Genomic DNA, 17,108 nt, shown 5'->3' with positions numbered 1-17,108 from the left:
CACTGGTTTGTGTTCCAGCTGCTCCACTTCCAATCCAACTCCCCACCAATGCACCTGGGAAACTAGCAGAAGATGTCTGAAGTGCTTGGGACCCTGCACCCACATGGGAGACCCAGATGAAGCTCCTGGTTTCAGCTCTGGCAGCTGTGTCCATCTTCCACAGCAGATGGAAGTTTCTCTCTCCCTTTCCCTGTATAACTTCAAAATAAATATATATTTTAAAGTTCATGTAAAATGCGTATGTATTTTTAAAAGCTTTATTCATTTTTATTGGAAAAGTATATCAGCTTTATGAAGAGGAGAGAAAAAGATCTTCCATCTGCTGGTTCACTCCAGTGGCCGCAATGGCCGAAGCCGAGCCAACGCCAAGCGAGGAACCAGGAGCCAGGAGTTTGTTCTAGGTCTCCCAGGTACGGGCAGGATCCTAACTAAAGCTGTGGGCTGTCCTCTACTGCTCTCCCAGGCCACAAGCAAGACGCTGGGTGGGAAGTGGAGCAGGCGGCACGCAAACTGGTGCCCATAAGGGATCAGTTAATTGAATCATCGCGCTGGGCCCAAAATGTGTATTATTCAACAACAACGCATAGATTACATTTTTCAACTAAACAAATGTATCTTTTATGTTCATTTATCACAAACTTTTTCAAGTGCCTGTGTGGCATGGTAGGCGGGTGGACAGAAACCTTCTGTACAGAAGGAACCTCGACACAATCTCCGTTGGCTTGCTGCTACCGTCTTGACTAAAGGGCGACTTTCCGACCCCAGACCTCTGGCTTGAGAATCAGTTTCAGCTAACAGTGTTCCGACGAGTGAAAAAGAAAGGAAAAGAAACCGCAAAGCGGCACTCACCCGGCAGTCCAGAGTGCTCATCCTGCAGGCCGTGGTCCACAGGCAGCTGTAACCCTCGACAGGGCTCCAGCCCATCCCCGCGGAGCCCCCCAGGCGCCCCCCAGGAGCCAGTCCCCATAGATAGCTCTACTCGAGCTGCAGCTTTTGTAATGCCAGGCAGCTGGCCAAGGTCACCCGGCTGCTCCCCGCTAGGTGGCGTCCACGAAGCTTGAGGAGACCCTGAGGGCTCTGCTGTTTTTGCTTTTCTGCAGCCTTCCTTGTTTTGTGTTTCATTCTTCATCCTAAAAAGCGATGTTACAACAAGACTCCTTTCTCCTGGCCCCTCCCAGGAGGGTTCCAGCTCCCCTCAGGGTCCCCAGACGAGGGCGAAGTGAAAAAACGGTTGTTTCCCCAGAGTCTGGAGGCTATTAGCCTGTAATTGGAGCCCTCTGGCACCAGAGACCCTCACCTGTCCCTCGCCTTCTTTTCAGCCGATTTTCTCCAAGTCCCCGCAATTAAGACATTTGGCCCCAGGTTTCCCTCTCTTATTTCCTTCTCTCTTGCTTCACTTAAAACACGTGTTGGAAGGAGGAGCCAGTAGGAAAGAATCTCTGATTGGCTAAGCAGGGATCCCATGGTGCGTGCCATTGGTTAACCACGGGCATGGTTTCACCTGACTTACAGGTTATATTGATTTACTCTCACAAAAAAAGACTAGAGTTACACCAGTAAAAAGCGTGGACATTCCCACGGAATTCAGTTTGTAGCTTCAAGGTGAGTTTTTAGTTGCACTGGCAGGGAGGGAAGCGGTTAAAGGATTGTGCTGCCCGACCCTCTTTTCCCCGGGCTACTAAGGGCGTAAAAGGTGACAGCATTTTAGCAGCCAAACCCTATTTCTCTGAGATCCATTCTCATCTGTGATCTGAGGAAGCTCCAGACTTGCTCAAATTCCTGCCAGCTAGTTCATTTGTTTAAAGAGCCACTGCTTTATTTGAAAGGCAAAACATCAAAGAAACGGGGACTGGAGAAAAAGATCTTCCATCGGCAAATGGCCCTAACAACCAGGGCTGCTCCAGATCAAAGCCAGGAGCTAAGAATTCCATCTAGGTCTCTCACAAGGGTGGCAGGGACCCAAGGAATTAGACCACAATAGCCTAGGCTGGGTCAGGCTGAAGCAAGGAGCCAGAGCTGCTTCTGGGTCTCCCAGATGAGTACATGTATCCAAGCATTTGGGCCATCTGCTGTTTTCTCACGTGCATTTGCAAGGAACTAGATTGGAAATGGAGCAACCAGGACTCAAACTAGTGCCCCAGGGAGCTGGATCAGAAGCAGAGTAGGCAGGACTCAAACCAGGCACTCTGCTATGGAATGCTGGTGTCCCAGGTGGGAGCTTAAGTTGCAGCACCACAACACCGATCTCTCCCAGCTAGTTTAGAAGACCCCTTCTAAACTAGAAGGTGGGGATGCTGGCCCCTTCCCTAGGCAGGCATGATGCAGAGGTCCATGTGGGGCCCCGAGTCACCAGGGCATGGTACGTTGACCTGGGACTGTGGCCATGCTCCAGTCACAGGGAAGGACCCGCAGGCAATGGCACCTGGGAGGCTTTCCCTGTCACCCCCAAGTCTAAGTCCACATGTAATCCAGCTAGAGTCCTGACTCCTCACCTGCTCATCTCCTCCCCAAAGTCTTCTGTCCTCATCACTTCCATTGGCTGGCCTTGCCTTGAGTCCTTTTGATTTCGTTCTCCGAAGTTCTCTGGAGAACCGGCCATCTCTCTGGCTCATTTTCTCCTTCCTCAACAACCCCCAGAATCAAATCAGACCCTGAGTGCTAATTCTGCTATTACTGCCAATGGGTTGGTCACATTTCTGGAGACACTTGAGTGGGGTAAAACATGAATGGTTTTATGGGTCTTCCAGTCTCTGATCGAGAGATGGTCCCTCTCCTTCTCACTGGGTAGTGGAACCCTTAGTGACTACACAGAATCCACAATCTCCTTGTTCTCTCTCAATTCTTGAAGATGTGCCAGCTCTCTGCTTTCCCATATCACCAGGCATGTGACTCACGGTACATAAAGTACCAGGAAGAGCTGTAGTATTACCCAGTTTCTCATCACTTTAAATCCTGAGACTACCCTCTTGGGAGTGGAACAGACTTAATTGTAAAATAAGATTTTTTTTTATTATTTGATAGGGAGAGAGAGAGAGAGAGAGAGAGAGAGAGAGATAGAGAGAGAGAGACTCTTCCATTCCCTGGTTCACTTCCTAAATGGCCACAATAGACTGGCCTGGGTTAGGTTGAAGCCAGGAGCCAGAAGTTTCTGGTGGGTCTCCCATGTGGGTGCACACGCTCAAGCACTTGGGCCATCCTCTGTAATTTTTTCATGTGTATTAGCAGGGAGCTGGATCAGAAATGGAGCAGCCAGGACTTGAACCAGTGCTTTGATATGGGCTGTTGGCTTACCCAATGTTGCACAACATTGATTTTGACTCACAATTTGGAGATTCAAGGATTAGGGTGGGGTGGCACCATCAGTCTAGTGTCTGGTTGAATCTAGCAGTGGCAAAACATGTGCAGAGGCATGGTCCCAGGATGAGGTAGGAAGCAGAGTGAGCTCTGTTGAACTTGGCCTAAATAATGCATCCTCTTGCCTGAGCTTGTCCTTCTGAGGACAAGCACCAGTGACCTGGAGACTTCCCACCGGCCTCACCTCCTACTGGCCACAATACATCAAGTCAACACTCGGGGTTCAAATGTTTACATGGGTTTGGAGAAAAAAGTCCTGATTAGCCCTTAACAGCCATGAATTCTCTTCCTCTGCTTGCCCCTCAGCTCCAAGGGGGAGGGGTTTGCATCTTCTGTGGAATGCCTCCTCCCATTCAGCCTCCAGGCTGTAGCTGCTTGGAGACGCTGGACCCCAACTTCTGCCCCTGACAGAGCTCCTCTCCTTTCTTATGAAAGGTTGAGAGCTGGTTTGAGGCAACAGCTGGTGACAGAAGGGCTGGTTCTACCCTCCCAGTAAGCTCTTTGGTCCTATGTGCATCTCCTCCATGCAAGGGACCCACCGGTTCTCAGATTGTGTGTGCATCTTCCCTGGCTGTGGGGACTTTGCAGATGTCAGGAAACTGAGGCCCTGGTGAGGGAGTGTATCTAGGGGCTCTCTGTGGAGCATCTAGGTGTGCCCATGTAATCCCCAGGGTTTTTAGACAGGAAAGAAGGAGGCAGAAGAGTCAGAGATGGAAATGCAGTGTGAGTTCAGGAGACAAGGAAGGACAGCTTTTAGAAGGCCAGGGAGCAGAGTCCCCTGAGGTCCTGGACAGAATTTTGCCAATACCTTGATTTTAGCCTTTTGAGACCAATCATGACCTTCTTACAACAAGATAAGAAAAATCAATTTGTGTTATTTTCGGCCACTAAATTTGTGGGAATTTAGCTGTGGCAACAGGAAGCTGCTGCAGCAGTCTGGAAAATCTCAGCTGTTATTAAAGCAACTTGTGGGGAGGGGAGCCCAAGTGTGGGCTTACAAGATGGGGCCCTGGCTTCACGTGCGGCGTCAAATCCAAGATGGTGCAGGTTTTTGTGTGTTGCTTAGCACGTAGATTCCTTACTGATCTCTGGCTTTTCCACCCCACATCAGAATCTCGTCAGCAGTTGGGTCCCGAGCGATAGCATAGTGGTTAAAGTCCTCGCCTTGAATGCGCCGGGATCCCACAAGGGAACCAGTTCTAATCCCAGTAGCCCCGCTTCCCATCCAGCTCCCTGCCTGTGGCCTGGGAAAGCAGTCGAGAACGGCCCAAGACTTTGGGAACCTGCACCTGTGTGGGAGACCTAGAAGAGCTCCTGGCTCCTGGCTTCGGACTGGCTCAGCCACAGCTGTTGTGCTCACTTGGGGAGTGAACCACTGGATGGAAGACCTTCCTTTCTGTCTCTCCTCCTCTCCACCTTACCAATTAAAAAATAATAAAATAAATCTAAAAAAAACCCTTGTCAGCCTGTCTAGGGGCACGTGTGCCCTCCCGACTAACCATGTCGGAACCAGGTGATCCCTTCATCCCAAGTACACTGGACAAGAACGGAGAAAGGAGACTTTTTTTTTCTGTTTAATCTGAAAGGCATAATGAGGAGGGAGCGGAGGGAGGCAGGGATAGTGAAGATCTTCCATCCCCTGGTTCACTCCCCAAATGCCAGCAACAACTAAGGTTGGTCCATGTCAAAGCCAGAAGCCAGAGACGCCGTCTGGACCTCCCGTGTGGGTGGCAGGCACTCGCCTGAGTCATCATCTGCAGTTTCCCAGCATGCGCAGCAGCAGGAACCTGGACTGGGAAGCAGAGATGGGACTCAGCTCCTGGAGCTCCAGGATGGAACGTGGAGGTTCCCAGGCACATCTTAGTCCTCTGCATCATGCTGCCGACCCCAGGACACTTTCTCAAGGAAAAGCGAGGGAAGAATAGATGTTGTGCTGGTAGATCCATTAGGAGAGAGAAGGAATCAGGAAGAGGCATTCTAAAATGGCCTCACTGGCATATTAAAGCAACTTTCCAAATCAGTTATTATAAAAAATTCCATTCTCAGCCGAAATATAATGAGAGTCCCTTCATTAATTTGCCTCACATCATTTGCTCAGTTTAAAGGATTTTAGACTGTGGCAGGTAAATTCAAGCCTTATATCTGGCTGCCTTTGTGTCTAAGATAGCAGAATCTCTACAATGCCTACTCACAGAACCCTCTACCGTGACAGGAACATTTCCTGCTCAACAAAGTCGGCCTTATCTCAGTGTTACCTTTCCCAGGCTCAAATCACCCGGATCACTGGGCTTTCAAACCAGCCTGGCAAGTAATACGCACAGGGCCGAGGGAGAGCTCCCATTCCAAGACAAAGGCTGCAAAGGGCTCCCATAAAGGAAGGTTCAGGTGCCTCCAGATGGTGGGGGGTGAAGGGCAGGTAGGGCAACGATCCAAGTAGAAGGCCTGAGATTAAGAAGGAATCATATGCCAATCAATGGCACACGAGGGTATAATGAAGCCCAAATCAGCTGGATCAAACTGTTAATAATGTGCAAATTACAGGGTTAAAAAAGACTCCAAGTACCGGCTGCCATGGATATACATGATGGGTTTAATAATGCAGATTGGGATGAAGATGATCGGAATGAAACTGTTCTAGAACAACTCCTGAGGCATACCAAATGATTGACATCTGGGGTGGTAAAATATGTCTATCATTCTTTCTAGGATAACCCACAAAACCCAGGAAGGGTAAAATCTCAGCAGAAAAGCAGCACAACAGAAGCAAACAACTATCCTCAATTAACCCACACCTGCTGAGAAGGAACGTGGAACAAATGGACAAAATAAGATGGCAGAACTAAATCCAAATACAGTGAAATTGTACTAAGTGAAATGAATAAAATTCTTTAGTTAAAAACAAAAGATAACCACAGAAAAAAATGGTAAATTTGGTCATTAGTGTAAATCAAATCTCAAACACATGGATATAGAAATAGTTCGATTCAAAGAGAAGAAAATGTATGTCTGGCAAAGGTTAAGAAATGTGGCATAATATGTGTAATTAATATCTATGTTCATATCAGATAAAATGGGAGACCAGACAAAAGTGATAATAGTTTGAAGTGACTTAAACCCACTGCAGGGCTGGCATCCGATATAAGCACCAGTTTGAGTCCTGGCTGTTCAGCTTGGATCATCTCATACTGAAGCACCTGGGAACTCAGGAGAGATGGCTCAAGTACTTGAGCACCTGCACCCATCTGGGACACTTGGATGAAGCTCCCTGCTCCTGGCTTTGGCCAGCTCCACAGCCCAGGTTGTTGTAGCCATTTGAAGAGGGAAACCCGTGGATGATAAATCTCTCTCCCTTTTTCTGATGCTTCCTTTAACTTTGTCTTTTGAATAATTTGAAAGAAAGGGCCCAGTGCAATGGGATCAGTAGCTAAAATTCTCACCTTGCAAGCACCAGGATCCCATATGGCCACCGGGTTGTTTCCTGGCTACTCTACTTCCCATCCAGCTCCCTGCTTGTGGCCTGGGAAAGCAGCAGAGGATGGCCCAAAGCCTTGGGACCCTACACCCACGTGGGAGACATGGAGGAGGCTGCTGGTCCTGGCTCCTGGCCTTGGAATGGCTGAGCTCCTGCTATTGTGACCACCTGGGGAATGAACCAGTAGACAGATCTTTCTGTCTCTCCTTCTGCCTGTAAAATCTTGCTTTCCAATAAAAATAAATAAATCCTTTAAAAAATAAAGTTTAAAACTGCTGGAAAAATATGAAAATTGCCAGCTTATTATACAGAGAAGCAAAAATAAACTACAAGACAAAGTTAACAAAAACCCACCATATTTAGAGTAGAAAGGTAACAAAATATTATGTGTTAAACTAAATATCTAAATAGATGTTTACAATGATGTACGCATTCTGAAATGCTTCCATTAGGAAAAAGACGTTCAAAATTAACGAACTGTGTGTATTCAATTTGAGAAGTTAGAAAAAGGAACAGCAAACAACTCCTCAAACCAAATTTTTCTAAAGTTAAAGGAAATAAATAATAAATGTAGAGGGAGAAATCAATGAAGTAAAAAGCAATTACAGAATTGCGAGTCCAGACAAAGCCATTTCCTGAAAGCTTAATGAAACTAACAAGCCTCTGTTAAGATTAGCCATGATGAATAAAATAAGACAAATTAATCCATTCGGAAAATGGAAAATATAACTAATATAGATAAGGTTTTTTTTTTTACAAGGTTTATGTATTTATTTGAAAATTACAGACAGACAGAAAGTCTCCCTCTGCTGGTTCACTTCCCAAATGACCACAATGGCTAGTGCTGGGCCAGGTCAAAGCCAGGAGTCAGGAGCTTCTTCCAGGTCTTGCATAGAGGTGCAAAGGCTCCAGCACTTGGGCCATCTTCCATTGCTTTCCCAATGCATTAGCAGGATGCTGAATTGGAAGTAGAGCGCTAGGATTTGAACTAGCACCAATGGGTTGCCTGTATCACAAATAGAGGCTTAACTCACTACAACACAGTGCCAGACCCAAGGATATTGTGGGTAACTGTATGCCAATAAATCTAGAAACTTAAAAATAAATGTGGGCATGATAACCTAGTGGCTAAATCCTCGCCTTGCATCCACTGGGATCCCATATGGGCTTCAGTTCGGAACCCAGCTGGTCCACTTCCCATCCAGCTTTCTGCTTGTGGCCTGGGAAAGCAGTTGAGGACGGCCCAAAGCCTTGGGACCCTGCACCCGTGTGGGAGACCTGGAAGAAGCTCCTGGCTCCAGTTACAGATTGGCTCAGCTCTGGCCATTGTGACCAATTGGGGAATGAACCAGCAGATAGATCTTTCTTTCTGTATCTTTTCTCTGTATATCTGCCTTTCCAATAAAAATAAACAAATCTTTGAAAAATATAAATTCCTAGAAAAATGCAACGTGTAAACACTGACTCCAGAAGACATGGACAACTCACCTTGTGATTAATATCTCCCCAACAGACAAAGAGATCATCTCAAGAAATGCAGAAAAAGCTGTCGATGAAATTATGTATTCATTTTTAAAGAAGCTCTACAAACTAGGAATAAACAGAAATGCCCTTAATCTAGTGCGGGGCGTCTAGAAACAACCTCAAACCTTTAAACTGAACGGTCTGTGACTTGTGAAGGTATTCGCTGTTGTACCGCAGCAGGAAGCTGGAAAAACATACATTTGGTAAGCCCACTCTGCCTTACTCAGCGAAACTCAACAAGACCCCTATGGTGTAGTAACCTTACTTTTAGGTATAAACCTTGAGAAAACATTTGCACTTTTGCAATGTTGCTCATAGCAATATGGTCCATACAAGCAGAGAGCTGGAAAAACTCATCTACTCACCCTAACAGAACAGATAAACTGACCAAAGTGTATCTATCTGATGCTCCGCTCCAGCAGACGGCCCCATAATGTAGGTGGCACATTAAGGAGCCAGAAGAGACAGCAGCCTCACATTCTGGAGTGCAGCTTTGAATCCTGGCAGCTCCACTTTCTCTCCAGCTTCCTGCTAATGTGCATGGAAGCACAGCAGCAGATGGCCCAATGCTTGGGTCCCTGTCATTCATGTAGGAGACCCAGATATATTCCAAGGCCCCTGACTTCTGCCTGGCCCAGTCCCGACCAATGCAGCCATTTGGGGGAATAAACCAGTATATGGGCAATCTTTCTGTCACTCTACCTTTCAAATAAAAGTCTTTTAAAAACTTAAACAAAATCTGGGCCCGGTGCGATAGCATAGCGGTTAAGGTCCTCACCTTAAACACTGGAATCCCATATCGGCACCAATTCTAATCCTGGTATCCCGCTTCCCACCCAGCTCCCTGCTAGTGGCCTGGGAAAGATTCGAGAACGGCCCAAAGCCTTGGGACCCTACACCCGCATGGGAGACCCAGAAGAGCTCCTGGCTCCTGACTTCGGATTAGCTCAGCTCCAGCTGCTGTTGTGGCTGCTTGGGGAGTGAACCATCAGATGGAAGATCTTCCTTTCTGTATATCCGCCTTTCCAATAAAAATAAATAAATCTTTTTTTTTTTTAAAGTTAAACAAAATCTGCTCCAGTTCTACTGGTACAGGGATGCTTCCATTCTTGAAAAAAGAATTATCTTTTTTTCTCTTTGACTTTCTCCCTATGGGTTAGCACTAGACCTACAACACTACAAGTTAAATAAGAAAGACAAATCATAGAAATATTATCCTGTGTAACATGCATCAAAGTAAGCAATAAGGATGCATATATATGTGGTAAAATGTTAGGAAAAAACAAGAGTGATTAACACAAAATTTGAAACAGTGATCACCTCCTGAGGAGGCAGGTATTCAGCTAGGAATGAAACGACGCAGTTGGTGAGCTCGTATGATGACGTTCTGGTCTATCAGCTGAGTGCTGGTACTCAAGGGCAGCATTACTGCTCTCCATTATTTTACACATATATGTTCTTAAAAAAAAAAAACCTCTCTTCTATAACCCATAATACCTGATTTTGAATCAAAGGGATCCACCTGACAATCTTGCTTAAAGGAGAAGGAGTCTTACCTGAGGTCTGGCCACAGCGGACTGCCAGGGGCCCAGGGCAGGGCGTCCAAATCCTACGTGGTTGCAGGAGAGACCTTCTTCAGGAGGGGCTCGAAGTCTTGCAGTGAGGGTTGCAGGATCCCAGGAGAATCCTTCCAAAAACTTCCTCACAAAAAAGCAAATTAAAACCGCAGGATCCCATTTGTGGGATGGCAACAGTTTTTTAAAAAGTTGACAATGCCTGCATGGAAATGGAACTGCCTAAGAGGCCAGAAAAGCTATTGCAAGATTAACCTGAATATGAAGCAGGAACAACGAAAAGACCCACAGGAAGAGGTGAAAGGAGCGGTGAGAGAAGGACAGAGGGTCACCCCTGGGCGTCGGCCTTGGTCAGCTTGACTGCAATCATACAAGCAGTGTGCTAATGGCGAAAGGCTCTTCTCTAATTCCTACATGTGCTAGACAGGAAACGCCTTGTATTCCAGTTGAACGAGATGGTAGTGTTCGAGTTTAAAGGAATACCGTAGAATGCTCTAATGACAACAGTACTAAGGAGGTGAACTGGAGCCAATGTACAAGCTTAAGCAGCGTCTGCAGAGACTGGTTGTCCACAGTGACTGTGGTGCATGGCAGGGATTTTTGTCACGCACACCATGGTCACCTGAGTGTCTAACACAGCACAGGAGGCAATATTTGTGGAATACCTGGTTGGATGGGCTTAAAAACTGAACACAGGAGAGTAAGAAACAGGAAGACTTTCCTTCCTCAAGCCTTAAACAACATGTTTTCTTGCACTACCATCAGTGACTTTCTAGATGAGAGGCTCAGGAACCCACGTCAGGGTGTCAAGTCTCACCTTCCCAGGTCCAGCACAGCACCCAGCGGCAGAGGGACAGGCCCTGCGTGACCCAAGAAACCACAACCAGAAACACAAACCGGAAGAACGTTTTGTTTCAGTTCTCCATGGAGAATATTTTTATTTACTTATAATTCTTCTTGAATATTCTAAAGCACACAGTGTGGATTTCCTTTCTTTCAAGACAGTTGTGAGTCTGGTCAATTTGTCTGAGATCTTCAGAAACATTGCCTTAGGTTTCAGCTAAGCGAGTCACAGGGATTGGTCATGAACACTACAAAATTATGGGAGGCCCAGGTATGACCCAATAGTTGCTACAAAGGCATAGGGGACACCAAGACAACACAGCCAGATACAGAGGGTGAGAGAGGGTAGATGCTGTGAAGGAATAGGATTTCCATATACATTACTCTATGTACAGTATAAGAGTTCATTTGCACACAGTATATTTATGCTAAAATCATTGGTGTAAGGGCACTCTAAGATAAATACAAGTCTCACGAATAATAATCTGTTCTCTTTGGCTCACAAAAGCACAGAAATACCATAAACAGTATTCAGAACTTACTTCATTAATATATAAATAAGATACATTACAAATGGGAGGAAAATACAAGATGCTCTTTAACATGATAAATCTCTGAATATAAATAAGCAAATATTTGCACTCACCTACAATTAAAGTTATTGAAATCATTACTTGAGTTCTTCCTTCCCCCACTCCCCCCCATGACAATAATTTACACAATCTACACAAAATAATCTCTAAAAATACGGCCATAGTACACCTGTAACAAGGACTCCGTTCTGCTTTCCCGTAGCTGGACACTAATGGGGAGGGTGTGACTCCTGTCAGCTACTGGTGCCTGTTCTCATCCATCATTACTTCAGGTAGGAGAGAAGCACTGACAGAGGACCACTCTCCTGGGACATGGCATTTTGAAAAACATCTGGTCTGCAGATGATGGACAAGCTGGATTATAGCATGTTTAGCCCCTCAGTTACATGCTGTGGCGTAAGACTAAGTCCACTCGCTATACGTACATATAGAGAGCGGTCTAGATAACTGTACATATGTACTGTGCTCCTAATGTGCAACTGCTGAAAAAGAACCTAAGTCCTGCTAACTACAACAAACAAGCTCAAGGAAGGATTGAATGGTTGTCGTCGACAGATTGCCTTTTCCCTCCATGGAATGGCCTGTGTGTTTCCGTAACACATGGAGGTTTGCTCTAGGAGGCCTCAGGGGAATGGCAATGCCCCACCAACTCGGGTTCTGCCATGGGTGCTTACAGGTCCTGGCCCAGTCTTTCTATCTCCTCAATGAGGAAGTCGATGTCTGACTGGGTTGCAGCCGGGTTTGAGATGACCATCCGGAAGAAGTTGGCTTTGTCCCCCTGAGGCTGGTAGCCAACCATGGTGGTGCCTGACTCCATCATTAGAGCTTTGATCTTTGGAGCCACCTTGTGATGGAAAACACACAAAACAGCACTCAAAACCAACAGCAACACACTCTCTCTCTCTCTCTTTTTTTTCCCCCCAGCAACTCTACCCAGCTTATTTTGTGCATGGGTCTTTGGAGGCTAACATCTAATGACTATCCCGTTTTTCCCTCAAAAAGTACTGTGGGGCTGAATTTTGAAAGTCAATCATAGAGCAGTAATAAAATGAAAAAAGGAAAACAACATTTAAAAAAACACTCTTATAGGGAACAATGCAAATCAAGGCTTGTTTCTTTGCAACTCAGGCACACAAACTATGTTTAACAAATTGCTGACTGGTGCCCAGTGGCGTGGCCTAGCAGCTAAAGTCCTCGCCTTGAACGCCGCGGGATCCCATATGGGCACCGGTTCTAATCCCGGGAGCTCCACTTCCCATCCAGCTCCCTGCCTGTGGCCTGGGAAGGCAGTCGAGGACAGGCCAAAGCTTTGGGACCCTGCACCCGTGTGGGATACCCAGAAAAAGTTCCTGGATCCTGGCTTCAGATCGGCATAGCATCGGCCATTACGCTCACTTGGGGAGTGAATCATCGGACAGAAGATCTTCCTCTCTGTCTCTCCTCCTCTCTGTGTACCTGACTTTCCAATAAATAAGTAAATCTTTTTTTTAAAAAAATTGCTGAATGAAACAGTGCATAAATTTAAGGCAATGAATAAACTGGATAAAAAATTCAATGGCTAGATGGACCTACGTCAGATCTGAGCTCAGTGCAAGGTAGTATAGTAGATATACTTGAATCCAGAGTGTTCCTAGGAATATCATTCACCTGCCCACCTAAGAACATCCACCTGAGGCAGCCTGCACACCTCCCTGAACCACCACCAGGGGACAATGCACACCCAAGAGAAAAACCACCAAGATGGCACTCAAAACCACCTCATGCAAAGCCCATCCCAAGTTTCTATCTTTTCTTTCTTCCCCATCAGAAAAGCACATTGGCGGGAGATTCCTGAGCAGCCATGGAACCCACAGAGGATTAGATGAGACAAGTGAGGCCATGTACACACATACCCTGTGGAGCTTTTCCCTTCGCTCAGGGCTGTCAGGAACACCCCTGAGGCTTTGTGGAATATACCAGAAACAGACGTTGGTGTGTTCAGGCTGCAGAGACATTAACAAACAAGCAAACAAAACAAGCAGAATGATGAGCCCCTGAAAGAAAGTAGTCTCCAAACCCATGTGCCCTTCATGGAGAGCTCTCAGACCCCTGAAAGAAACTGGGTGTATCTCAACGGTGCTGTTACTTCTGCTTAGGGAGAAGATCTGGTTTATCCAGTCAGGTCTAATTCTCTAGATAACACCATCTCTAAACATTGAGATGTTGCAAATAATTACATTTTGGACACGGGCCAAAAATGGTCTGATCCATTTGGTGGTGTTCTACTTCTGTACATGGAGAAAGTGCCTGTCATAGTTTATTTTACTGGTGATGACATTTTATTGAGCCTCTATTATAGCTCTTTAGTCCCTCCCTCCCTCCTTATTGTTTACTAACATTGTGCCCACTTCTACTTCATTTCAGGCATCATGCTTGTTGTGTTACATAGACCATGAGTATTAGCATATATAAGAGTTAATTATATACTGATTATATGTGTAATCAATCAGAGTAAGACCTCAGAGGTCAGATATATGCGCATTATTTCATTGATGTTAATTGCTCAGGACTCTTCTGTTCATTTGGTGACTCGACTATTTTCATAAAGATACAGGCTGTCTAATAAATAAATGTAAGTGGTGTTCTATGAGTATTGTGTGATTTCTGAGTGGCGTTCTCTTTCCTTCAACCCTGGCTCCTGTTCCATCTGTCTTCCTTCAGTGGTGAGCCCCGTCAGGGCAGAGGCAGTATTTGTCCTGGTCAATACAATATAAGCCAGTCCTTGGCATAGGATCCAGCATATCAGTGATATGATAAACATGGAGATACTTTTCAAAACTTCACAGAAAGTAGAATTATAACTTAAATTCATTTTGGTGCAAATGTGTTCGAAGTCCTACATGGGTTTTTTTCTAATATGCATTTTCCATAAACTTCTGGAAGCTCCCTGGTCCTTCACGATGTGGAGGTGGCCTCAAGGGCAGCGGTGATCTTCTCTAGCCATGTCACAATGAATCTATGCAAAGTAGAGCCTCATTTTAGAAGCAGTATCGGACAGCTAGGACAGCCCCAACCTGTAAGCTTCTTGGAACTAAAAAAGCACTTTGTCATGGGGATTCAACACAAGGCCAACCCTAGAATGAAGAATTGTTCTGTCCTGGCAGGCAAGGAGGGCTCCCCTTGGCTGCAAAGCACTGGCTGACAGTATCAGTTTGGGAAGGGGTGGAAGGAAAAAGTCACCTAAAAGCTCTCAGCAGCAAATGTCATGAACATAAGGGAATTAAAGAATGGGTTCACCTGGGTAAAGGTGGAGAAATGTGGTTTCAGGAACCACCCTCAGTGGTTTTTCTGGAAGCACGTTGCACCTGCTCCATGAGAACAACCTACCTCGCCATCAAATACCATCTCAAATTCTTCTCTGTTCTTAATCTTGGCATACAGGTACTCAGCCAGTTCCAGGCATTTGTTGATCTGATTTTCAAATCCCACTGTACCCTGTTTTGAAGAGAAAAGGTGCAGCTGTTGGTCACCTGTTGCATGTTCTGGTGATGGGTCTTGGGGAAAGCTAAGCTGCTCTTGTTTATAGGAAATACACATTCTTGGAGGGAGATAGAAAGACAGCCTCTTCACAGCTCTGCTTGCAATAAAATAAAGTGTGCCTCTCTGCTGTCGAGGCACTCTAGGCTTTGGGCAGTTATTCTCAACAGGGCTTGTAACTTCCTGCTGGTTAGCCACAGCCTGGGCTGGAGGCCCATTTTTGGTCTGTTTTAGGATGGTGATACTCCAAGTGTCATCCACATTGAGGCCAGTTCACCAACTGTAACCAGTACAGCAATGGAGATGAAGCAATAAAGAAACCCTGAAAGCAATCTGACAGTCACTTTCTGTCTACTGAATCTAATACAAAAAATAGTGGCTTCTGCTTTGTATGTTTAATTTCATTTTCCTAGCCTTCATCTTTTTTGCATTGGTCTATGAGGTTTGAACAAGCAATTAGGGCTGGGTGTTTAACACAGCAATAGAGACATGGCTTGTGACACCCACATCCCACATTGCAGTGCCTGAATTTGAGGCCTGGCTCCCTGTCCTATTCCTTCATCTTAATACAGACTCTGAGAGGCAGCGATGATGGCTCAAGAGCTTCAACACTGGCACCCATGCAGTTGAGTCCCAGCTCCGGGATTCTCCTGGCCCAGCCCCAGGTTGGGGATATTTGAGGACAGAAGAGCACAAGAGAGATCTCTGACTCCTCTATCTACCCCCCCCCCCACACACACACTTTCCCTTTCTGTCCTCTCCTCTCTTCTTCTCACCTCACCTCTCCACTCCTCTCCTCTCCTCTCCTCCCTTCCCCTCCCCTCCGCTTCCTTCCCCTCCTTTCCTCTCCTCTCCATAATTCAAATAATTTTAAAAAGTTTAAAAGAGCAAATAAGTGGTTTATTTCCCTATAGATTGTGAGCAATACTGCCTTAGATTCCTTCTTCCCTAGTGGTGTATCCTGACTAAACACTTCCCACACCTTTCTAGGCAGGCTATCTTCCCCACAGCACATGATCATCACCCCTTCCAGAGACAGACTGGCAGGCAGATGGGGAAGCCACTGGTCCCAGTCCATGCCTGGAGATTCCAATAACTCCGACTACTGACAGACTGGTGGAGTGTGAATTTCAGAAGTCAGCAGGGCTGCGACAGCAGTAGCAGGGTTGCTGAGTGGGTCTGTGTTAACAAGGAGAGCAGATGCATGAGGCTGACTTGCAGATGGCTCACAGGCCTGGGTGGAGTCCAACACTGGCAAAGAGGGAAACTCCCAATGTGGTGTTCCTGCTGAGTATGCATGCTGGCCCGCCACCCCACGGTCCCACCTCGGCAACCAACGCCCGTGAGCCAACCCTGCTGAAGATGGTTCAGCAGGTGATTGACTAGTAGGCAAAGCTAAGACAAAAAATGATGGAGATGGGCCATGTGGTCAAACTGGTATTAGGATTCTTATTGCAGTGGATGGTTGTTTATGTGCTTAACATCCCTATGACGACTTTACAATAAAAATCAAATTAGGATTGTTTTTTTGGTTAAGAAAATGATTTCAGGAGGAAAAAGCTAATCATCTGCTAAAATCTTCCAACAGAATGAATATATGACTAGACACTTTTATGGAAAACTTTGTTGTTTGGGTGTTCAGTATTCTCACAAACTTGGAAATGACTAAAACTAACTGGCAGTAGATAAAGACAATGGGTGTGAAATGAAGCTGTGAAATCAAGACTGCTTTTACTTGATGGCATAAAAATACTTTTGGAGCAAATAGTCAAATGGTCGTCCTCTCCCTGACTCAAATTTTGGGGAAAATTCCAGCTATTAGCTTTTTCCCTCCGAAGCGCAGGAATGTCAACAGGGTGATGCATGTGGACACCCCAAATTGCAGCCTGGTCAGGTTTCTCAGGAACAAGGCCTGCATCGTTCAGATGGCGAATAAAGTACAGATAATGAGAACGTGATTATTTCAACAGAACTTCAATCTGTCTTCTACCTCTCGTGGCACAAGGCCTCCTCAAGCATTCCAGAGGTCCTGTCAGAGCAATGCAGTCACACTACCTTTTCTCTTTGCACTAATTTCAACTTCCCTAAGGACTGCTGTGGAAATCTTTGCCTTGGCATAATTTTTCATCATAAGAGGAAATTACAAGAAAACTTTACAATCATTCAAATCCAAGAGACTGAACAGAACGAAATAGGCAGACAAACAACACGGTTAATCCATTAGCTAGCTAG

General features: G+C 45.8%; 1 protein-coding gene across 1 annotated transcript in view; it reads right to left on the bottom strand.

Moving 5' to 3' along the window:
• Window positions 1-10,837: 10,837 nt before the first annotated feature.
• Window positions 10,838-17,108, bottom strand: part of GAD1 (glutamate decarboxylase 1) — a 43,214-nt gene continuing 36,943 nt past the window's right edge. Inside the window, exons 14-16 of the mRNA XM_040972091.1 lie at window positions 14,727-14,834; window positions 13,253-13,342; window positions 10,838-12,204 (exon numbers count right to left, since the gene is read on the bottom strand). Coding sequence (XP_040828025.1) covers window positions 12,031-12,204; window positions 13,253-13,342; window positions 14,727-14,834 — 372 coding nt within the window. The 3' untranslated portion in view covers window positions 10,838-12,030. The remainder of the gene's footprint in view (window positions 12,205-13,252; window positions 13,343-14,726; window positions 14,835-17,108) is intronic.

The sequence above is a fragment of the Ochotona curzoniae genome, unplaced genomic scaffold, assembly GCF_017591425.1.
Source record: "Ochotona curzoniae isolate NIBS_2020 unplaced genomic scaffold, NIBS_Ocur_1.0 contig_2210, whole genome shotgun sequence".
In the NCBI taxonomy this organism is placed as follows: domain Eukaryota; kingdom Metazoa; phylum Chordata; class Mammalia; order Lagomorpha; family Ochotonidae; genus Ochotona; species Ochotona curzoniae.
Note: the sequence above shows the minus strand (reverse complement) of the source record. Positions and strands in the feature narration are given on the sequence as shown.